Source organism: Lipophrys pholis, assembly GCF_963383615.2.
Source record: "Lipophrys pholis genome assembly, chromosome: 2".
NCBI classification, from domain to species: domain Eukaryota; kingdom Metazoa; phylum Chordata; class Actinopteri; order Blenniiformes; family Blenniidae; genus Lipophrys; species Lipophrys pholis.
Window position 1 is genome coordinate 23,787,561 of NC_137636.1, and position 24,851 is coordinate 23,812,411.

A 24,851-nucleotide genomic window follows, 5' to 3' on the forward strand; every position below is an offset into this window, starting at 1 on the left:
CTACTTTGACGTTAAACTGTGATGCATCAATACTGATGTCCTTCTTTAATGGCCACTGGTCCAGAACTTGAGGCAACAAAGCAGCTCCAAGTCATGATGCTACCCCTACCATACCCCTTCACAAAGCTCTACATCAATGATTACCAACCCAACGCCCCATGGGCAGGCGCCAAAGATTCATTGTGGGTCATTAAGCCTTCTTCATTTTAAGGGGTATAACATTTTTTTTTTAATGTTTTATCAATAGATGAGTTAGAATTTACTCCATCTATGTCACAAAACTACCAAGTTTAAGCAATTTCATTAAAAGGGTATTGTTTATTTTTTTAACTATGCAAAAGTTAAAAGTCTATTCCCTAAACCCAACAGAAACGACAGAAAGTCTCCACCTCTGACTGGCTCTGCAGGTTTCTTCCTGTCAAAAGGGAGTTTTTCCTTCCCACCGTTTCCTCTGCTCATGTGAGATTGTTGGTTTTTCCTCTATAAAAGTGCCTTGAAATGACTGTCTTGCATTTGGCGGAATAGAAATGAAATTGATTTGAATAGAAAAGTGTCTGCAATATACACAGAGGTAAACTCAAAATGGCTGCATGTCAGGCTAGAGAAAGATGAATTAATAAAACAAAAAAAACAGAGTGTACCAAAAGAGTTACATAGAACATGGCTTCTTTGAAGCAATGGACACACTCAGAGATGAATTCATATTTTGTGATGGGAAAACTGGTGAATGAGAGTTTGAAGCTGTGAGCTGAAGACGCCTCTGCCATACCTCGACATCGTGCTCATGGTGAGGCGGTCATGATGCTGCCACTACCGTACCCCACCATCATGACGATGTCGAGCTTCGTGTGACTGCCCAACTCCTCACCTCTAGTTTTCATTAGTCCACAAACTATTTTCCAGTTACTGTTGGGGACTGTGAGGATGTGCAGAGAACCAACTCCATGTTTGCACTGAGAACGAAAGGAAAAAAGAAGAATATTTAGCTTTCCATCTCTAAACTCAATAACTGAGGTTCCAGTCTTTAGATGTTACTGTGTGCTTCTCGGCAGAACAACCACGGTACTAAATGATCTCCATCAGCAGACTTTGAGTTGAAGGAAACAAACTGTTCTTGACGAAAGCCGACAAAGATCTGGTTTTGTTTTTTTTGTGAGCAAAAGGTAGACATCAGCAGTTCTGCTGTGTGAATAACAAACTCCAAAGGTTAGAGAGTACATTATTCATCTCTTGTTTAATGTTTTGAGGGTTTGTTGACTCCTGACTCAGCCGAGTATCATTAGCCTGAAGGTTCATGATTATTTCCCAACAGGACCGTGGATGTTTATTGTCTGCGCTCAATGACAACATGAAATAGTTATCGGGTTAAACATGTTGTGTTTGTCCAGTCCGACTTTGATGCAGATCAGATCTCATATCGTGACCAATCCAAGCCAAAAATAAACTGGGGCATTTCACCGGGGAAGCTCACGTTTTCTAGCCTTTGGAAGTTTTCTGTGGATATTCACACTTTCTTCCTTATTCTCCCTCTGCAGGTTATACTCAATCACTGCATGCTGTTCTCCTGTTTGTCAAATCTTCTGAAAGGCTTTCTGGCTGAAGTTGTTACTTCTCTCTGGCTCCCTGCTGGTTCCTCTCTTTGCCTTGCTTTGTGTAGCAGCGGTGGCATTGTGGGATGTGTCACCTGTGCAGCTGAGGGTTTCTAATGAGTCGACAGCAGTGACGCAAAATATCGCACAAAGGTTCTTATTGTTGTTGGAGCCGCGCCGTAGATGACACGCATCTGAGTCGGTCCTGAAATGATGCGGTTAATTAAATTACCCACAATTTTTCTGTAAGTTGTCGATCAGATTGTACATAACCTCGCCCTCTTCACTCGGTGGGTTTTATTATGGCGTCAAACACTTGGCCTCTAATGGACTATAATGAAAAGTTAATCAGTCTTTGTTCTGCTTTGAGTCGAGTGGAGCTGCTAATATAAGAGTGAATGTGTCTTCTTGTGGTTTGCAGGCAGTTACAGCAGCAGCAGGCAGAGCTGGAGGTTCACCAGAGAGATGGACTCACCGCCTACGACCTCTCACAGGTAACACTCTGCTTCTGACGCACGTTTCAAGTGAAAATGCATTGGGTTTGTTGTTTTTTTGGGGGGGTTTTTTGCAGAAAAGTTTTGCCTTTTAGATGGAGATGTTGTGAAAACAACTACACAAAAACTGAATAAACTGAAAACGATGTAATTAGCATGTTGGGCCACTAATGGGTGCTACAACAACATTCTCTTTTGTTCGGTCGTCATTGTTCACTGTTACTGGAAAAACAAAAGGTAAACACATGCGATTTCATGACAGATTCTTCAGAAAGTCGACGCCCTCTAGTGTGAGGGTGGAAAATTACCTCACAGCGCATGCTACTTACGTGCAGAATTCAAAAGTTCCATGACAGCGTTGAGGCACCGTACTGCCATTTGTGACGGAGAAGCATGTTTGAATCATTTCCTGTGAAAACACGGAATTTGTGCATTTTCGTTTCAGAAAAGTTTCACGTTTACACAGTAACGTTTGGAAAAAGCTATCCGTTTACATGGAAACAGAAGAACCGCAGAAATGAGATATGCACAGAAAACAATGGGAGCACAGGCATTCGTATAGGCAAACGACCAAGTTGCATTGTTATTAAGTTGACTGTCAACTATAAAACTACCACGTCCCAGGAGAAGATGGACTGGGAGTCGTGACACAGGAAACATTGCTCTGATTGTCCATTTACTGAGCATGTGCAGAACGACTATTTACAATGACTGTGTTGCACAGTTGCAGTGTCTCAGAAAAGGTGCATTTCTCCCCGTTTCCATGCAGTTGGAACATTTTCAAAAAGTTGTGTTTTCAGTGGCTCCAAACAAACTTTGTCATGTAAAACGCAACAAAGGATTTTCACTTGAAAACGTTGTTTCGGAAATGAAGCGTTTAACGTGCGAGAAGGACCTCCCTGAAGTCTGAGCTCGACTCTGCACATCAGCCAATTTTTTCGGGTAGTTTTTCTTGTCTCTACATCTTGAACTTGCCCCGCCTCCTCAGGTCCCCGTGGCCAGCGTCAGCAGCGGAGTCCACGAGGCGGGAAAGAGCATCGATAAGACAGAAGCACTGTTCACCCAGGAGAGGGACCCTCGCTTTGCTGAGATGTACACCGGCATCTCTGGCTGTACGACGCACACACACACACACACACACACACACACACACACACACACACACACACACACACACACACACACACACACACACAAGTGCGGGTTGACGCTCACACTCTGCATTGTTTTTCTTTTTATCGTCTCCTGTCTATTTGCTTTTTGTAATTCTTTCTCTGGTGTGTGTGTGTGTGTGTGTGTGTGTGTGTGTGTGTGTGTGTGTGTGTGTGTGTGTGTGTGTGTGTGTGTGTGTGTGTGTGTGTGTGTGTGTGTGTGTGTGTGTGTGTGTGTGTGTGTGTGTGTGTGTGTGTGTGTGTGTGTGTGTGTGTGTGTGTGTGTGTGTGTGTGTGTGTGTGTGTGTGTGTAGCGGGAGATAAGAAGATGATGGTTCCGTCCTCTACAGCTGGAGGACAGCAGCTGTACTCCCAGAGTTCTCCCTTCCAGCAGGGACACTCAGGCAAAAGCTTCAGGTACATCTTACTGATGTGACTGTGTCTTCTGATCCTGACTGAAGTCTGACTGGGCCTCATCTCTAACTTTATGTGTGATTGTGTGTGTGAGCAGTTCCTCTGTGATCCACGTCCCCGGTGTGAACGACATCCAGCCGTCGGGCTCGTCCAATCAGAACCTGGCTCAGATCTCCAGACAGCTCAACCCGGGCCAGGTGGCGTGGTCAGGAAACCGCCCGCCCTTCTCTGGACAGGTGAGAGCGGCAGCTGAGCCCAAAGTACCAACGTCTCCCCGCAGCCACTGTCACACTCGGAAATGTCTGATTTGTCGTGTTTTCAGTCTGTTTCATAATCCCTCTCGGGGAATGTGCCCAGCATGTGTTTCTAAACAGTCTCAATATGTCCTCCACACACACACGCGCACTCTCTCGTAGGGTCGTTTCACTACACCAAGCTCTTTGTTGTTCAGTAACCTCTGACTGCATCGCACTAAACTGATCCAGATCTCAACAGAAAATGTGTTTCCACCTCCATAAACACGGCTGACAGTTTGAGCTTACAGGGTTTCTGCGATGAACCCGGACACTTGTGATAGCTGCTCATTCTCACCGTGCTGTTGCCCAATATTGGAAATGTTCTCGTGCACTTCTGGAAAGTGGTGACTTGTTCTGGAGGCATTTCTACTGGAAGATTGTTTTTCTGAAACTGTCCGGAGGCCCGCTGTGTGCGCAGCTCAACGGAGGAAAGAATCTGTATGTTTCTGTGGAGGTTTTGGTGGAAAGCCGACTTCCGATTTGGGAGAATTTACGTCACCAAACTAACCGAGTCATCTCCATTAAAGTAAAAATGATCCGTATGTATCAATGCTTTATCTTTACAAGGCAACAAGTCTTTAGTATCAGAGTAGCAACAAATAATGTAAATAGACCAATAATGCAATAACTGCTGATGGACTAATCATTTTAGCTATTTCAAACATTGTAAAGTCAATAATGTAATAATATATAAGAGCCAATATCATAATAACATATGGCCAGTAATTTAATAATGTATTACGTTGTTGAAGTAACATTAAAAGTACTTTAAAATAATGTAGTAATGCATAAATATGACTCGGTCTATTGGAAATAAAAGGTTTCTTAGCTGTTTCTGTACAGTTTCCTGGTCTAAAATAGCTATAGTGGACAGAATAGTCATCATATTTCTATATTCATTCACTGAAGATACAAACAGCAGGTTTCTTTCTTAGGTATGGTTCTAAAAAAATTATTTTACATTTGAAATGGCCAGATTGTTGGTTTGTACACACGTACACAGTGCTGAACATGGAGCCAACGTTATCGTCATCAAGTTATATTTCTAGATGATATATTTTGGACATTATAAAATGAACTCAAATAAATGTACTTGACTTTGTTGTGTAAACACATGTATTTACAAACACATGTAAGTCTTCTTATGTACCCACATAGAGTGCAATATGCTCCCAAGTGGACCGGACCAGTAAATAATTACATTAGAATATATAAATTACTAGAACTCTAAATATGTCTTTGTTTTAATGCAACAAAGTGTTAATATGTCCTAAAGAAGTTCACATTAAATGAAGTATCCTTTTTTATCCTTCACCCATGAACATACTGTTGAAAAGCATCAAACTGGCTGTTTATGCATTAAAATGTTGTTTATCTCATGGACCATAAATGTTGTAAGATTTAAACATTCTTACCAGATGCTTCCTGACCCTTTTTATTTCAGCAATTCTTCTTTAAGAGGTGTAATTTTCCCAAAACAATGAGATTGAATCAGACACACCTGATCTTATTTGTATTTTTAGTTTTTAATTGATTTACCGACTTACATCTTTAAGTTACTGGCTCTTTTTGAACTATTTTTGCTGCACACTATTTAAAATTTTTTATATTTTTATCTAATTTAATCTTGCACTGTCTAATTTTCTTCTGATATCCTTCTTTGCTGCTGAAACACTGTGAATGTCTCCGTTGAGAGATGAATACAGGATTATCTTACCTTATCTCACCAACATACAAGAGCCAGAACTTTCTAAGTAAAAGCCGCTAGTAATTTCTCATCTCATTATTATCCAAAGAGGAATATTGTTATTTTCTTTGACGCGCCTAGACGAATTCCTCCTCAGATCTCAAATTGTCATCGCAAACAGAGTCGATGCTATAAGACGTCCCACCTCTGAGCTCAATCTTCGTTTTCTACTGATTATTTCATCCAGCAGCACTCTCTGTTAAATTCCCCCTGTGTTTTCCTCTCCAGTCCAGTAAAGCTCAGTCCAGCCCGTTCGGGATCGGCTCAGGTCACAGCTACCAGACCGACCCGGCGTCTTACAGCCCCCTGTCGTCTCCCGCCACCTCCTCGCCCAGCGGAAACGCCTACTCAGGCCTGACGAACCGCAGCACGGCTTTCGGTGAGCCTCTTCTTTTTTTTTTTTTTGTTATTCACTTTCTCTTACATACTGCAGCGTTTCTCTCCTCCTGTCTGCTTAAACCGAACCTCGTCAGGTGAGTCTGCTTCAACGTGTCATAGAGAGAAAGAGCAGACTGCGGAAAACTTAAAACTGTTTGCTGTGATTCCAAAGTAGGAAAAGCATGTTGAGAAAAGTTGTAAAATGTCCAAAACCTTAAGCCGATGTCTGTACTGTTCTAATACTTTGTACGTACGTTTAATATGATATAATATTAGGTGTTTCCTGTGAGTGTAGAGACTCAACATCTCCCTGCATTGAAGTTTCTTCCAGTGATGACAAATTGTGTTTTTATTATTGATTCTTCAAAACGTCATCCCATCAGCAAATTTACATCTTGTGTACACGTTTTCCAGATGTACATATAAACTCATTCTTTGTACAGCTGAGTGAGAACCTTATAATCATAAACACATTTTAACTTAGAATATGTATATATATATGTTTGTATGGAGTAATCCCGTCACTCCCCTCATTATTTTCCTCCCCTTCTCGCGGAGTCCACCTTTTTTGTTTTTATTTTACCGATGTTCGCCTCTGTCGGTGTAGCAGTCAGCAAAGCGTTCTCCATACCTTCTCCACCCTTTGATAACAAAATGTACAGATATTCTGAACTCGGGTGCGAATCAGAGTCATGATTTTGAGTAAAAAGCAGAATTTGTAAGTGTTTTCCCCTCGCTCTCAGCTCCGCTGCTCATCCCACAAATGCGTTTCCCTCTAAAATGTGCCATCATCCAAAATGGAAACAATCAGGATCTCCACTGGTGTAGGATTTATTATCAAGGAGCTCTTTTACAATAAGAAATAATCCACCAATGCATGGTTTTTGACTTTTTACGGCCTCTCGAATGAATTAGCCCGGACTGGTGAAATAGTGTCATAATAACCTTAACTTCACAAAACCAAATAATTACCACAGGTTAGGACATTTCAAATGAAATTGTGTGTGTGTGCCTGCTCACTGCCGACAAAGTACCCTTCAATGTTCAAAAGCATAATTTTCACCCAAATCCCATCCCCCTATGAATGGGAAATATTTTGCAGTTTTTCACGTTTTTTTCTGAAATAATTTGCCGAATCATTCACAAAAGTCTTTGTACACCATTCCCAAATTTTCCACACGTTTTGATGTGCTTTTTGTGCACGGGACGAGTTGCACACCTGAAAACCAACGGAAGAAAAAATAAATAAACGGATATGGATATAATCTGGGAGCCTTGCCTCTTAAACACACAGAAATACGACTGCGATCACAACGTGAAGCCAATTTTATTGAAACATTCTGGAGCAAATGACAGGGAAAATGTCCCAACAAAACTTCTCCTATAGCTGTTGCATTCTGGGTGATTTTACAAGCTCCCCCAGACAGCATGGCTTTGAGGCCAATGCTAGTTAAGCTCCTCACAATGATCTTATTGTTTTGTTGTGTCTTTTCTTTGACGTTTTTACCATTTGTTTGGCGGCAATATTGGAGCATCAAATACAACACAAGTCATTTGTGGCTGCTTTATACAGAGAAAGGATAGAATTTTATATCTTATTTATTCTATATATGTGCGTGTGTGTTGCGAGTGTTTGGAGTTGATGAAGCTGCAGACATCGTCATCTGAAAGCGTCTCACATGAGGATCTGTCACCACATTTACTCGACAGCGGAAATATAACGTGACCGCTGACTCTGAAAGAGAATTCGAGTGTCGTGGTGTTTGGTGGGCTCGTCTCTCCCGCCGAGGTTTCTCCACCTGGCCGGGCTGAAGTTGGCTCACATATATCTTCTTTAAACTGACTGTTTGTGTTTGTTGCTAATCAGGACAGCGAGTTAGCGCGTCTCATGCAGCAACAAAATATTGTCACCGGGTCATTACTGTAGCAACATTAGCAGCCGCGGTGCTTGAGCTAATCAAAGCTCAAGCAAACAGTTAGAGCAGTGTGTGTGTGTGTGTGTGTGTGTGTGTGTGTGTGTGTGTGTGTGTGTGCGTGTGTGTGTGCGTGCGTGCGTGCGTGCGTGCGTGCGTGCGTGCGTGCGTGCGTGCGTTGTTAAACTCCAATCAGCTCTGTGCTGATTAGCACAGCACGCCACAGTAATGGCAGTTTGTTTACTCGCCAACCATCAACCGGATTACCTGGAAAAAAAAATCTCTCCTGTGCAGAGCAGCAAGTCGGTTGTTTCTGCCGCCACATTCCAGTAACAACAAGACAATATATGGCGAGCAAATGTAGAGAAACACGTGGCAGGAGCTTTTTTTTTTTTTTTCTTCTTCTTCTTCTTCATCATTCAAACGGCAGCAATACACCGGCAGTAATCAACACTTCAGTGTGCGCTCAGGAGGAAGCAGTTAGCACTCGCCAGTAATAAACGCGGGCGTTTACGGGTGGGTAATGAGGGACAAAGACGCTCGCCGCAGCCTGACGGTGGCTTCCAGTTGCCAGGTATCCAGCTCGCTGAGGCCGGAGATTTCTCTTCGGTGCACACAGGTAGCGGATGCATGTGGAGGCAGCGTCGCTCATTAAGTGTTCCTCAGATCGCCGCACCGCCAATCACACGGCTATTGTTTCTCTAAGCGGCTCATTTGCTCTTTTTCATCGGCTCCCTTAAAAAAAAAAAAAAACATTTGAATAATGCAAAAGTTCCATTTCATGGTACGTAATCATCATAACGGATTCAGACATCCAACAAATCTCACAACAAAATAAATGGAACTTTAAATTGGTAACAGTGAGTGAAAGCGTCAAAGTTCAGACACATGAACAGTTAAACTCACCAGGTTTTAAAAATGAAAAAAGAAAACAATCTTTTGAACACCAACATTGTTTCTGGGAACCTAACGGAATACTTTGCAACGACTATTCACTTAATCTTTATTTTTTTGAAGCAAACATTTTTGTTTCGCCTTTAATTTCCCAGGGACGTTTTTAAGAACGTATTTTTATGAAGGAAAGAAAAAAAACATAGGAATTGTGCATTCTAACAGGATCTGTAGAACAGCTCAAAATGAACGCAGCGTGCTTAATTAATGCCTAATGAGCAATAACCGGACGCAAATATAATCTGCTGTCTAAACCTCGTCTCAAAAAAGTGCTGTAGATATCCTTCAGAACGTAAATTGCTCTTTGAAATGAACATGATCCTATTCCTTTTGATTGCAAATATTTCAAATGTTGACAAAAACAAATGTGCCAGGCGGGTTCGTTAAGGCAAAGTTTGCAGGTCACAAGTCTTTTTTTTTTTTGTGGATTTAGTGTGACGTTTCCTCTGCTGCCATTTGGTGAGAATCTGAAAAGAAAACGAGCCGCTTACGGTGAAGAAATGTTTAATTAATGTTTTAATTAACCTACTAATCGGTGACTCGGTTAGTTGAGTTAATAATCGATTTTAATGAATTAAATCGATCAGTTGTTTCAGCCCTAATTGTTTCTGCAGTGGATAAAGAAATGAAGCATTGACCTTTCCCTCGTGGGAAGGGTTAACAGTCGTCATCCAACTGAGGAGATTTGAAAAGTTTCACAAACATGGCTATGTAAACGGGGGTTTAAGTCATGGATTATTTAAAAAATGTAACATTACATATTTCAGTAACGTTCAAGAGGCTAAAAAAAAAAATCTTTATCAGATTATATTGAAATTCACCGACAATGATTCTACGATAAATTCATTTTCAAAAGCACCATTCAGGAAGCATGTGTACTTTGGACGAGACATTCGGTAGAACTTTAGTGTAAATACATGAAAAGAACTTGCCCATGTGGGTGAACAAAGTGCCCTGATAATGTACCAGCTGCATGTAGTGAAAATGTGTTATTGTGTTTCCAAAATTGGGAAATTATGATTACAAAGTGTTTTGACATGTCCATCGTCTGCATTCGTAAAAGCGGGAAGTCAGACAGAACGCAGAGAACCAACCAGAGAAATGGTAAACGTGAGGACGTAACTGAGATCAAATTGGGATTGAAGGACAACTGTGTTCCCTGCATCTCTAAAACTGAAGATGAAGATGACGAATGTAACGGACGAGTGCTGCATTTCAAACTGTTGCAGAAGTTAATGTCGGTAGAGCTTCACCATCGTCTCACCATTCCGGGTTTTCTTTTCCTTGTCCATTGCTTAAAGCGCCAGAAATCTGTGCGTGATCATGACATCTTCACGACAGAACACTTGGAAGAACACTTTCGCGCTCTTTCTGTCATTTTATGGATGATCGTCCTGTTTCTGAAGAACTCGTATCACCAGACTGCCTTCGGGAAGGAAGTGGATGCTGTTCTGCAGCGAAACATCGAGTCCTGCTGTCCATCGCCATGTTACTGTGAGAGGTACGACTTCTCTCATGGTTGCCTTCGTAGAAACAGAGTTCCCACATGGCCGCTCTCACAAAGCAAAGAACTGGTTCAAGAACAGTTTCACAAACGCTCGAAAGCGTCAGCCTTGGATCCAAATCTCTGACGGCCAGAGGTCCGGCAGAGTCCATGTCGGCTCAGAAGAAGAAGTGGAAGTGGAAGAAGGTTCCAGACTGTAAGAGAGGAAGTCCTCGTACGTCTGCGTTTTGAAACGTGTGGTTCTCTTATCGTCTCGCACGACGTCTCACATTTCACGGAGTGGGACGACCTTACAAACCCTGCGTCTCCTAAAACCCCAGAGGACGCATTCATTTGGAAATCTACGGCCTCCCACACACTCTGCTGCAAGTTTTTAATCCCCCAAGAAGACGAGGAGAAGTTCTGACTGATTTGGTTTGTAAGAATCCACGTTTAAATTGCTTTGGTTTGATTGAACATCTTGTTTTTTAGGGGATTAGATTACGGCTGCGTGTTTCTGGTCGGTGAAGACATGAAGAGGTGGTTCAAAGACTACCGTATTTTCTGGAATTTAAGTGACATCTGGTAAAAAAAAAAAATGTATTTTTTATCTTGGGTCTTTAGCAGCTTTTGTGAAACTTTTCTGAAACAGAAATGTGAAATATCGTGTAACCACAGCCTCAGTTTGCTCGTGGATGCTGGACAACAAATGGATTCCTAGTTCTCTGATGCCTGTTTTTTCTAGTTCACATGTCCTATTTGTTAGTTTTGGGGTGTTTTTGTGCACTCGACACCCCACCCCCCCTCCCCCACCCCAGTCTGTTGAACGTTGCGAGTCTCATTCACTCCCATTCATCCCCTGCGTTAATCAGCATTTATTCATGTAGAGCTGTTGTTTCTTATCTCGCTTCCATTCCACTTCATGTATTCTCAACCAGCCTGCTTCGGTTTTGTTTGATTACCCCCCCACCCCTTTTTTTTTTAATTAATGTGCACTTTCTTTCTTTCTCTCTCTCTCTCTCTCTCTCTCTCTCTCTCTCTCTCTCTCTCTCTCTCTCTCTCTCTCTCTCTCTCTCTCTCTCTCTCTCTCCCTCCCTGCTTGTATTTGCATGGCGATGAGACAAGCTTCTTGTTGTGAATGCTCCGGCAGCTTATCAGTCTGCTGTGTGCACCTCTTCATATTCATATTAGCAGCTGACAGTTCTGTGGAGCCGCTCGGTGTTGTAGGTCAGACAGAGGAGGTTTTTTTTTTTTTTTTTTTTGTCATTTCAGTGAGAAACACTCGAGTTAACCCATTGGGCTCGAGGGACAGACGTCCACATATATTGAACAAGATGAAGAAACTTCCATGTGTATTATATTATATACTTATCAGAGGCGGAAGGATTTACTGGAACACTATAGTCACACTCGGATTGAAGATGTAACAGGAGGACACACAATCACATCAATATTTGAGGCTAAAACGTTGAGAAACAACAGGACGTCTTTCAGATGAGAGCGGAGCTCTTCTTCTAGATGAGAATGAAGGACGGAGGATGTAAACAGTCACTCGCTTCAATGAGCGCACAGTTGACATCGAACACGTCAGACATGCCAACAAGCAACCGTCACTCATAAAGGTTAGATACAATTGCAGATACCATTAAAAAAAATAAGAATAAAGTTGTTCTCTGCAAGTGTGTGTGTGGTTTCATTACAAAGACAACAAACGGTGTCATCTGGTGGCCCAACAGGAAAACTAAATAGTGTCTGCCGTTGCCGTGGAAACGGACATCGCTTTCAAAACGTCTCAGCATAAACGTGAATCTTTTCTGAGACGAAAAATCAGTGCATTTCGCTTGAAACGTCGTGTAAACGGGTTCTGTGAGTGTGAAGCAACAGTCACGTTAAAGCTTTTAATTCCTCCTCCGTTATCGAGAGACGATCACACTGAGGACGACAGTGTCTGTCCACGTGGTCGTGCGGGGATCTGTGGACCAGTGATGCTGCGTTTGAACCGGTCGGGCGCACCCCGTGCAGGTGCGTGCGTTAATCTGGAAGTGTGTGTGCTTGCAGACGTGTCGGGGGAGAGCAGTCAGAGCGGAGCTCAGTTCCAGGGTCGTCCCAGCGAGGTCTGGTCCCAGTGGCAGAACCAGCACCACTCGCAGCAGGCCGGGGAGCAGCACACACACCCCAACCCCAGCCAGACAGAAGTCTTCCAGGTGAGACACGCTCGCCCACTCTGTGTGCGCGTGCGTGCGTGCGCGTGCGTGCGTGCGCGTGCGTGCGTGTGAGAGACAGAGACCCTTGACCTCTGACCTCTCCTCCCTGTATCTCTGCAGGACATGCTCCCCATGGCCGGGGATCCCACCCAGGGGACGGCCAACTACAACATCGAGGACTTCGCCGACCTCGGCATGTTCCCGCCATTCTCCGAGTAACCCCGCCCCCTCCACCACCCCGCCCCCTCCCTCCTCCTCTGCCATGTCTCAGAACTGGACTGATGTTTGCATTTATCTCTCATGATCTGTCTGGATTTTCTGTATAGCTGGATCATCAACACACACAACCACGTGCAGCACAGTGAATGTGAGGCACACACACACACACACACACACACACACACATACACACACAAAAAACACACACTCTCACTGGCTGCAAAGAGATCTCGAGTCCACAGAGATGTGAGAAGTGTTCTTCAAAATTCACGAGCAGCCACATCCACGATTCCTCCTCACGTTTTTCCCGCCAATTCGGAGAAGAAACTGAGCATTTATTTAAAAGTATTCCCGCTCTCACAACAAGGCGCTGATGGTACGAAACGAGGCGCTTTTTATCAGGAGTGTCGGGAAACTTGAATTAATTACGCCGAACACTTGCAGCCTCTGCAACTTCGTCTCCTTCTTCTTCTTCTTCTTCGTACTGTACTTCTTCTATCTCCAGGTTTGATTTCACTGAAAAGAGAACGAACCGCGGTGGTATTTCATCACGGCTTATCTGCAGTGGAATTCGTCCGGCCTGACTGGAAGTTGATTCGAAATGAGCTCTTTGAATACGATGCTGAAAACACTTGAATCAGATTACATCACGTTGCATGCTGCTGTGCATTTATCAGTTGCAGTAAACAAGAGACTTGGGAGTTTGTGACCACGTTTTCACGGCGCCTCTGCGGCTTTTATTCCACCTGCAGCTGAGAAACAGCCACGTGTCCGACGTCTTTGTGCTGTAGCTCGAAATATCTAAATCTAAATGTCTTAAATATCTTTGAATATGACCAGAGATGACCAGTCATATGAAAGGAGTGGGGAGAAGAGCTGGTTGCGGATAATTCTGGCTGTTCAGAGAAGGATTTCCAAAAGAAATCATTCCAATTGTTTTGCGATGGAAGAAAATAAAATTGCGTAAGTGACAGCTGGCGATCAGGACTGGAGACCGCAACAAATACACTGTTTCTGTGTGACACTCTGCTTTTAAATGACAAAGATGGCAGATCCTCATCCATGCTAATAATATGAACTAAAATAACATCTACTTCAAAACTGCACACTCAGATCTTGCAGGTGTTTAACTCTTTTTAATCCTGTTATATCGCCACTCGCAAGCATTGGCCTGCAAACTTCTCTTAACTCTTACAACTGTAATATTGAAGAATTGCCAGGCATTACATATTCAAGTTTCAAGTAGGGAAAATGAGCAGAAGCTTGAAGTGATTGCACTTGTTACACTTCTTCAACCGTAAAATTGAACAAAACCCAGACTTTCTGTCTTGGTGTTAAATTAAGGCCGAACCTTGATTCAACACCAATGAGCAGGAATACGTGGGAAACCAGTTGTTGAACCAGCACGGGCAGAACCGGGTTGGTGTGAAACCAGCAGAACTATTAGCGTGGTAAAGTGGAACTTTTTGAAAACGCAACTTTTCCATTAACTAACCATTGTTAATGTTTTAAGTGTTTTGTTCTCTGCGCGCATCTGTGTGTGTGATTTCATTACAAAAACAAACCGAGAGCGCCCCCGAGTGGCCCAACATGAATACTACACATTTTCATTTTTTCTGCGGTTTCCGTGAGACGAAAACTCAATAACGCTGCTTTTTCACCTGAAACATTGTCACGTAAACGGGGCCTTAGCTAAACTAGTTAAGAACTAAACTTTTGCAGCAACATGATCGACATTCGAGTCAATCAGACCCAAGATAGTTTCGCATAATGAGGCGGTCGAGTTGAATACGTGGTCACAAACTTTGTACAGCATCCTCATGAAGAAATCGTAGAACCCTGCTCGAATCTTAAGTGGAAACATGTCCGCAGACGGCAGTGGAGTCATTGTGGCTGTAGATTGGAAAAAAACTTTCCTGAGATCTTCCCTCGAGGACGTCCGCAAACCGCTGAGCCGCTCATCTCACTCACCGCTGTCCTCGCCATCCAACTTATGTGTAACCTATATGTAGTGAAGCCCTGAGCTATAGAAAAGAAAAAGGAAAAAGAAAAAAAAAAAAAAAAGCGAGTGTAGAAGGATTCTATGTATAAACAACAAAAAAAAAAAAAACTCATTGCTGACAGTTGCTAAGCTAAAGGCTTAAAGTGCACTTCATGAAGCTAACTGCTAATCACACCAGCCTGCTTTAAAAAGGGAAAAAACCGCCATACCGTCCAAGCAAATTCGCAGTATTTACCGGTGTATTTGGTGTTCTTCGGCTCTCGCTACTTGACTTTATTACTTTGTAACCTTTTAAAGCCAATAAGAGACTGAATACTACTTTGTAGCGGGGGAGCTTTTACATGATAGATTGTATAATGTCTCTGAGACAGACGGAGAACCTTCAGACATCAGAGTCCTTTTGCTAAAGATCTCGAATCAATGTTTTTCTTTTCGTTTCCTTCCTTGTAAATAATGTGATTTTCGACTCGTGTTACTTTCACACAGTACATTTTTTGTGTAGGTTTTAATGATATTGTGTGCTACGTGAGTGCGTATTTAACTATCGGTATTTAGTTAGTCGGTTAATTGTACATTGAGTTCTCTAGACCTGTATAAATTGTGTAAATGTGACCCATTATTTTTGTGTAACAAATTGTGCTTGTGACAATAAATTCTTATTGGTTACGTGGCTTCCATTCAAAGTTCAGTCCTCTGTTCTTCAGGCTCGTTTCACCAGATCGACTGATCGATTTTGAGTCGACGTCTTTCTCCGGACAGGTGAGAAAACGACAGTTACATGTGGTGTATTGCTGTGGCACGAGAGGCTTTCGGGGACGGCAGAATAAATAATGTCACGGTTCAGAAACAACAGAAAAATAGTCCAGAACAGGATGGCGGAAAGTTGGTTCAGAGGTTTTCTGTCTCGCCCTTTAAATGTTTAGATGAAGACCAATGGAGGAAGGTCAAACATATTTATTGAGCTGTTTAAGGTAGAGTTACTGGTGTTCTGAATCGCGACAGATAAAGCAAATAAGTGACATAAGAATCGTAAAATCAGCTTTAGTGCAAAAAGAAGCACAAACTATGAAAGTTCAACAGATACTTTGAATTAAAAGCATCTGAATAAGAAGAGTTAAATTTCTTTACTGACTGTGGATCCAAAGAGCTGCTAATGATATCAAATAATGTGAAAACCATTAGGATGTTTGGCATTATATTATCCTAAATTGTAATTAATTATAGTTATGAGTGGAACGAATCTCCTGCAGTGTGAACACTTGGGTGGTTAAAGAGCTCAAACTCCAACATTTTAATATCTCCCGGATTAGAAGTCATGTGATCAGACATTTTCTAACACATTTGGGAATGAAAATTACCTGAAGACCAAGAACTGAAAATGCAAGATTTATTCCTCCTGTTTCCTGTTTTTTCTTTGAAACTGAGCTCCAGAATAGGCGCCACAATGAGAAGTGAGCGAATGGCGGCAGGTCAGTGTGGCGGTCGGCAGTCGGTCCTGAAACACTTAGAGAAGCGCTCCGGATGCTGGATCACCTCGGAGAAAAGACCAAACCAGCGTCTGTGGCACCGGGCTTCTCAGCACGGTTCGTGTACTGTCCATGTCCTGCAGCATTTCATCTTCCCACCTCTGCGTATGAGCTTTGCATTAGCCTCCTAAAGCCTGTTGAGTACGTGTGGAATGCCAAAAAAGCTGCAATCTGTTTCCCTCTGCACACGCTGGCAGCTCGCCCGCTTGGCACCTCTTCTCTGCAGCCTCTTCAACAAACCGCTCGACGATTTGAAAAGAAAATAGTTTCCCTGCATTCCAGCCTGACTCGACACGCACTGCGATTAGCCTCCCGAGCCCCGACCGACACCCGCTAAGCTCCGTCTGTGACGGACGTCTTTATTTTCTCTGCATCCGTCGCCTGGCTCCACTTCATCCCTCCTGTGTGATTGTCATTAGCTGATAAGTGAGTGTTGTGAATATCTTTCTGCTCCTCTTTACTGCGCCTCGCCTCGGGCCTTCAGAACCATCGCCACGTGCGTGTGAGATAGTGCTGCATTTGCATAAGCCAGCGATGTGTGCGCGTGCACGTGCACCGTGGTTGGCGGCGCGGAGCTGCATTCTTGTCCGCAGTCGGCCTGTCTGGCTGCTGACAGGTCGATCTTAAATCATGCTGCTGCGGCTCTCCTCCACACAACACTGACAGCAGCGTGTAGACCGCAGAGATCACGTCAGCACGCTGATACCTGCACGCGCACACACACACACACACACACACACACACACACACACACACACACACACACACACACACACACACACACACACACACACACACACACACACACACACACACACACACACACTATTGTTGTTTTCCTCACATCATCCAGATACAGGGACAGGATGTGAAGGCCCTGGGACAAACTGCTCCTTTTACAAAAGACAAATTCAGTTACGATTTCCCAACCATCCAGCTTATAGAGCATCGTCCTCCCATTAAATGATCTAACACACTCAGAATTCACATTATTATTCATGTAAAACCATAATGGTCTGTGTAAATTACTTTCTATACGTGTTTCTCATTCTTCTGTCTTGATTTCATGTTTCTTTAACAGTTTATTCTGTTTTAATGGACGTTTATCGTCTTCTAATCTCATATGGTGGACCTTATAAGCATTTAAGGACCAAAACCAGCCAGACTTTGAAGATAATAAGCCAAATAGATGACCGCAATATTCATGAAATGTTCCTGGTTCTAGAAAGTGATCTGATCTGCATTAAAGTCACAATGTGTTCATCCATTTACCACAGCGACGTTTCCAAAACCCCTTAATGAACACATCCGTTAAAGAAGCACGTGATCCTGCAGAAGAGAAGTTATTGTATTCTGAAGTCTACAAACCTGATATAGAAACATACTGAAGCAGAGCCGAGCGAAGTGAACAGCTTCTTTGACTTTTATAATAAGTGTGAACTCGATGAACTCTGCAGGAAGATAAAGAAGCACTTGAGGACAATGGAGGAAACTTGGATCTTCAGCTACAAAACTTAAAAATAACATTCAAATCAGATCATTTTATTATTATTATTATTATTATATTTTATTTATTATTACATAAACCACTCATTATCATATTGCACAGCAGAAGTAGACATGTATATCGACTTTATAGAGAAAAAGAAATCTTCTATGAGCATGTTTAGGTGACTGTGGGGAGGAAAAACTCTGTTTCAGCTCAAAAGTTTGAGAACATTTATATCGACCAATCGAGGTTAGATAATCGAGAAAGACAAGAAAGGAAACAACACGTATCACTGATTGTTGCGTCAGAAAACCTCTGATTCCAATCAGCCGGAAAGTATCCGTTCACTCTCTATACAACACTTTTCTACACTGAGTAACACTTTGCAAAGTCGCCAATCAGCCATAACATTATGGCCCTGTTTACGCCACAATGATTTCAAGGGAAAACTTTCATTGTATTTTAGGCATCTGTTTCCATGACAACAGCGCTTGGAGCCACTGAAAATTGAACTTTTTAAAAACTAAGGCTCCGCCGCTATGGAAAAGATTCTTTATTGTCATCCCAGTACACGTGACATGGCATGGTAGGAAACTCTGTAGCTACTCGATGCCAAAACATATATAAGTAACTGTGCAGGAATAGATGGACAATCAGAACAATGTTTCCTCCAGAGTGTCCATATTCTCCTTGGACTTGGTAGTTTTATAGTTGACAGTCACTGTAATAACAATCCAACCTGGTCCATAAAAAGGTCTGTGTTCTTTTATTGTTATTGATTACCGTGTGTTGTTCTCGGCTGCATGTGTGCGTGGTTTTATCACAAATGAACAGCGCCAACTCGTGGTCTGAAATGCTAACTAAATTGGTTTCATCGTTTTTCCATGGAAACTGACATCTTTTTTGAAAACATTGCCATTTAAATGCACAACTATTCTAAAAACGAAACCTCGAGACACTTTGCGTTTTTCACCAGAAATGCTGTCCTGTAAATGGGGCCTATAACGCCAATTATCTTCTATCATGATTGTTATAAACTGTAAAATGTTCACGTCCGGTGCATCCCTGGACTGGTCCCCACAGTCAGATTCACATCAATTCCAGCCTGATATTGACCTTATCCTGAGGCCAGATCATTAGTCATTGCACCACTGTGCTGCCTGGCTTGTGTGGCAACAGTATAAATGGTAAAGGTAAAGATGCAAGGAAGGTCCCTTTACCACACTTGAATCCAGCATCAATTACAACCATTCCATAATTAATGTACTGTACAGTGGCATGCAGTTTGATTCAATAATTTCAGTCATTGTTGAACAATCCAGCAGTCATTCTCTTTGACACAACGGAATTATTCGACCCTCGTCATGATCAAAGCTGCTCTGATTGCCTGTGTATGTGTATATGTGTATGTGTATGTGTATGTGTATATGTGTGTGGTAGCTTTACTGACGACAGCCTGCCAACCCGTCCAGGGCGTATGCCCTGCCTTTTACCCACAGTCACCTGGAGCAGGTTCCAGCTTGCAGCGGCGCTAACTGGGATGAAGGGCGTATGAAAGATGGATGGACGTTCAAAGACTGGAGCCGTTTTGAGCAAAAGCTGATTCAAATCTGTCCACCATCCACTTCAAAGGTGTCTGGCCCGCAACGCTTCTCCAACACATTGAACATGTTGTCGTCTTCGCGCATGCCAAGCGAAATCTGTTCTGTGAGCGAGATCAATGCGCTGTGATGAAGTTCAGATGGCGTTCCACTGAAGCTTCTCCCAGACTCTGGGACTCTGCGTTCATGAGGTGAATCCGAGGTGGAGAATCCTTTCCAACGCTAAATGATCGATTATCTTTGATTTAGGGTGGAGACTGGAAGGTCTTCCACTGTTCTCCAGTCGACCTGGAGTCACTTTTAGAGACTCGGCCCATACGTGCAGACTTTTTCCATGTTTCAAATGTGCACATGCATGACGTGTAATCTCAATCAACACCCACAGTCTTAACCCCCACTGGCACGGTCGTCAACCTTTCCATTGGCTCTCCTAACATGGCTCCCGTCCGTCAGGGTGTGGAGGTCTTGCAGGTGACACCCACCCAGTATGACAGAGCAAGGAGGAAAGGTTATATTAGAGAAGTCAGCATTAATCCTCGCTGTCAGCGCCCCTCAGTATTTTCTACCTTCAGCTACAATTAGTCTTTGGTGAAAGCTGTGATTAAACATGAAAGCCTGTAAGTCCCGTGTGACGGCACATGCAGGGTCGGACATGTCTCGACTGACTGATAGCAATTACGCCTGTACAAAGTGCAGCTAATGCAGAGCAGCAACCGTCGCTAAACAGCATCGGTTGCTTGTTTTTTTCCCCCTTGCGTTTTCTCCCCAGAGCTTTAAGAGCTAATTGACTGTGATTAACAGACCTCCTGTCAGAGGACCGACGGTGTCTGAGAAGAAAAGCAACAAAGAGGCTGGACCTGCTGGTTTTCTTCTGCCCCGCGTTTTGAAGCTCTGGGATTCTGTTCGCGAAGCTGACGGCTCCACGGGCATCCAGCGCCACAAATGTTACTGACTCCCATTATCAGCTTTATTGAAATGTGACCGTAGATGACTTCCTGAATGGAAAATTATGAGGCTGTCCTGCAAAAGGACATTTAGGAAAAATTTGATAAAAAAAAAAAAGTTTAAGTGATGTTGGGACTATTTAGTCTCTGTGAATGAAAACAACAGCGAGAGACAAAGTGGCCCTTACTGTAGGTACGAGTCTTTCAAATTGTCTAAGAATCTTTTGGAGTTGTAGAAATGATGAACATTGTTTATGCTTACGTCACCAGGCCATGTCGAAAACAACGTTTGAAATCCTCCAAGAGTTCAGCACTGGGATAACCGACCTAAGAGTGGCAGGTCCTTCAAGGAAATCAGAGTACCTGGAGAAAAACCTCGTGAGCTCAGCTAGAACGTGTAAATTCCACACAGAAAAGACCCAAAGCCCAGACTCCCATTCAGACCCCGCTTACACAACAACCTTTTTGTGTTTTCATTTCACAAAAGCTTCACATTCACACAGCAATGTTTTGAAAACATTGTCAAATTACATGGAGACAGCAGAAACACTGGAAACAGTGTAGTTGCCATGTTGGGCAACTAGTAGTTGCCATTTCTATTTCATTAAACCACTGCTGTTGGGCCTCACAAAAGAGTGAATTACAAGAACAGACACACACAATAATAACAATGGAAGGTAATCTCAGTTTCTCTTCTGGGAGTTACTCAGTGTTCATTAGCTGGGATTGAACTACTAACCTTTAGATTGTAAGACAACCTGCTCTACCAACACGAGCCATGCGCAGTAACACGATCGCTCTGCTGAGACTCTCCAGCGTTTGGAAAAGAAGCAGTGTTCTTTGAGGAGTTGTTGGCCTCAGCCCAGAGCCACCAACTGGCTCTTTCTGGTTGTGTGCTCAGGTCAGCCATGCTGCCCGGAAGCAGGTGTGTAAGCTGGCATGTCCCGGAGTTCAAACCCTCAAACTCTTTTCCTCGGGCCACTGAATTCAGTTTTCTATTTGCTGAGCTCTGGTTGGTGATCAGCGATCTGCTGTCTCGGCAGAGTTTTATGGCGCGTTCGACAATGCAGCTTGGATTAAACACATTAGCGAAGAGCTGTGAAGCGTCTTTAAGAAGTCGGCGGTTTACATTTATGGGCCCATTCACCACTAATTAACACGGGCTTTCATAAATTTGTGGTGAGGAATTACACAAAGCCAGGAAGGCTGTAGAGAACGGGCTGGGTTTCTACCCCTCTGTGTGTGTCTGCTATGAGGGCTGTGGCGATCCTGGAGCTGCTGCACGCCGCTTCACACCGAACCACACATTAACGCTGCGGTGGCCTTGGAAAAGCCCACCAAGGTTAATGTGACAAGGCAGAACAGTTTTTTTTGCTTTCAGGTTTGTTGAGGTAGAATGACAGAATGACTTTCTACAGTGGGTCAACCATGTATAATAACAGTTATTACATGTAGTAAGAGGTTTTTCTCTCCTAAACTCACATGAACCAAACCGTCCTGAAACAGTTCAACATTTAGGTGAAACACACGTTGATCATGTTCAGTATTAATGTTAAGTTGCATGCAAGTAATGTAATTAAGACCCTCGTCGACAACAATTCAAGTGAAAACGAAAAAACTATTTTTGACGTTTTGAAAACTATGTTGGTTTTCACGGGAATAGTCAAAAAGCGTGTAGTTGGCATGCCAGGCCACGAGTTGGTGCTGTTGGTTGTTTTTGTAATGAAACAAAACTCACATGAACACAGAGAACAATCCACCATAAACACTAACAGTGGGAGAACACGGACATTCTAGTGGACAGACGACCAAGTTGGATTGTTATTACAGTGACTGTCAACTCTAAAACTACCAAGTCCCAGGAGAATGTGGACTGGGAGTCATGACACTCTGGAGGAAAACGTTGTTCTTATTCCCCATCTGAGCATGTGCAGGATAATTATTTACAATGGCTGTGGTGTGCACGCGCAGGAGGAGTTGTATTTTCCGCTGTTCATTTTCGAAATGTTACATTTTCCCCCATTTCCATGGAGACGGATTCAGAGCATTTTCAAAAAGTTTATTTTCCCCCTGCTTCCGGAGCATTTTCAACAAGTTAAGATCCCCCCCCCCCCCCCCCCCCCCCCCGTGTTTTCGAGTAAATGGATGCCAATGAAAGTTTGCCGTTTTCACTAGAAAATGTTGTTGCGCTAACTGGGCCTGAGTAAATAACCCAATGTAGGTAATCAACTTAAGTTATTTCAGCCCTTTGTTATTGCTAATCTCATTCACAAATGGTGATAACAGCCGTTCAAGTTGACTGATCGAACATGCGACCTTGCAACTGAAAGACGACCTGCTCTACCCACTGGGCCTAAACACAGACATGTTTTTCTATCTTGACGAAAAGTGTTGAAACTCTGTCAAACAAATGGGCTTAAACTTTGAGCATTGAGCTCATGGAACATCCATAATTTTCACCAATTCTGCTTCTTGGTGACATTTTATTGGATGTTGAAGCATCACACTCTAACAAGGCGAGTAAATGAGGGATCTGAATGTCATTAAATCTGCAGTTGAGGAGGTTTTCCCAGTGCAGGCAAAAAGAAAAGAGAAGGACATTGTCTCAAATCCAAACTTAGAATAAAAAATAGTACAAAAGAACAGCACAGACGGATTCCACGTTCAAAACATCTTTAATATCAAGGTTTTAGTTGTGTTTTTTTTTCCTCACTCTGGCTTTTGGATGAACCACGTTTCACCTCTGCTTAACACTGCATGCCTGAAGTTCTCTTTGTGCTGCTTGATACTGCAGACACAAGAAAAATTACTTCCTTTGTTTCTCCCAAACTCATTTGTACACTACTTGTTACATTATCGTTGCGTTGCTTCTGAGCAGCTCCTCAGATGCACTTTTGCCAAATTGCTAGTAAGCAGCATAATGTTGGTCCTTCCGTATGTCCACAGAGCAGCGCTGGTCGTCTGATAATGAGGACATACACAGGACTGTTTTCTCTGTAGTGAACTAACATTCTGCTGTAAAGCTGCTCCAATCAGTCCCAAGAGTGTTTCTCAACAGCGTTGAGTCTGCAGTTGTAACATATTTGGTTCTTTTTGATGGAATCCTTCCGTCCGGTCTCATCTGTGAACTCATGAATGTCAAGAGATGTGATGAGAGGTCAGGAGCTCATCATAGTCGTCTGTGATTGGTGAGTTTAAACCAAAGTTTATTCAGAGAATCAAAAATGAGCAACTGTTTAATTGGGTTAATCTAATAACAAGGTTTTGGGGGAGGAGTTACAAATTAAACAGAGTTTATCTCCAGTCGATTAGATTATTGTAATGCTGTGATTCTGGTGTTCCACATAAAACTATCAGCCTTCTGCTGCTCCAGAATTCAGCAGCACGAGGGCTGATGAAGACCAGAAGACGTTAACACATTACACCTATTTTCAGGTCTCTGCATTGGCTCCACGTGTGTTTCAGGATTGATTCTAACATTTTATTATTAGTTTTTAAATGCCTTAATGGTCTTAGGCTTTCTTATCTTTCTGACCTGCTTTTACAATATGGGTCCTCTGGCAACGGCCTGTTAAAGGTTCCTAGTGGCAGGACCAGGACCTATGGTGAGGCCTCGTTCTGTCACTCCGGCCCATGTTTCTGGAACAGTCTGCCGGGGGGCCTCAGGGCCTGTGTTTTAAAAACACTGTTGGTGTTTTTAAAAGCAGGATCAAAACCCCCTTTTTCAATTGCCAATGATTCAATATATTTTATAAGCTCCTATCTATTTTTAATTAGTTGATTATTTTACTTACTTTTTATGTTTCTTATCTTTCTGATGTAGCCAATGTTTTAGCTCAATTTCCATGTATTGATTCATGTTATAAGCTCTTCTTTATTTTAACCCAGTGTCTCCTCACGGGGGCCCTCCGCAACGTGAGTTGAGTCTGATCTGCCTGTGAGGGGCGCCATCCTGGGGACCGTTCTGGCCATGGTGATTGGAGCTCTGCACTGTGGTTCACTGACCGTGGTGTGGGCTCCTGACCGGCTGGGTCGGGGCGGTCCTCAGTGCCGGGGCCCCCCCATAGCTGTAAGCTGTGGCTCCTCTCCATGTGGTCGGCCCCCTAGGATGGTGTTTTCTCTCCTGGATCATCTGTGCCCCGCAATTCTTACATCCGTTTTTATATTTTGATACAGGCTGTTGGGGTTGGGTGTGGGTGTGTGTGTGTGTGTGTGTGTGTGTGTGTGTGTGTGTGTGTGTGTGTGTGTGTGTGGGTGTGTGTGGGTGTGTGTGATCATGTGGTTTTGTGCACGTGTGTTTTATTTCTCCTTTTGTAGTATGTGAAACAGTTTGTGCTACAACACTTGTATGAAAAGTTCTATACAAATAAAGTTTAATTTGATTTGATTTAATTTGATTTGATTTGATTTGATTTGATTTGTTACAACCAATAACAAAGGCCAATACTGA

At 43.0% G+C, this 24,851-nt stretch overlaps 1 protein-coding gene across 2 annotated transcripts in view; it reads left to right on the top strand.

Annotated features, from left to right (window-relative positions):
• The window catches only part of arnt2 (aryl-hydrocarbon receptor nuclear translocator 2), a 74,731-nt gene extending 61,702 nt beyond the window's left edge, over positions 1-13,029 (top strand). For both annotated transcript variants that reach the window (XM_080458330.1, XM_080458331.1), the window contains exons 13-19: positions 2,011-2,083; positions 3,072-3,195; positions 3,549-3,651; positions 3,746-3,884; positions 5,920-6,070; positions 12,475-12,620; positions 12,741-13,029. In XM_080458330.1, coding sequence (XP_080314456.1) covers positions 2,011-2,083; positions 3,072-3,195; positions 3,549-3,651; positions 3,746-3,884; positions 5,920-6,070; positions 12,475-12,620; positions 12,741-12,839 — 835 coding nt within the window. In that variant the 3' untranslated portion in view covers positions 12,840-13,029. The remainder of the gene's footprint in view (positions 1-2,010; positions 2,084-3,071; positions 3,196-3,548; positions 3,652-3,745; positions 3,885-5,919; positions 6,071-12,474; positions 12,621-12,740) is intronic.
• Positions 13,030-24,851: the final 11,822 nt, after the last annotated feature.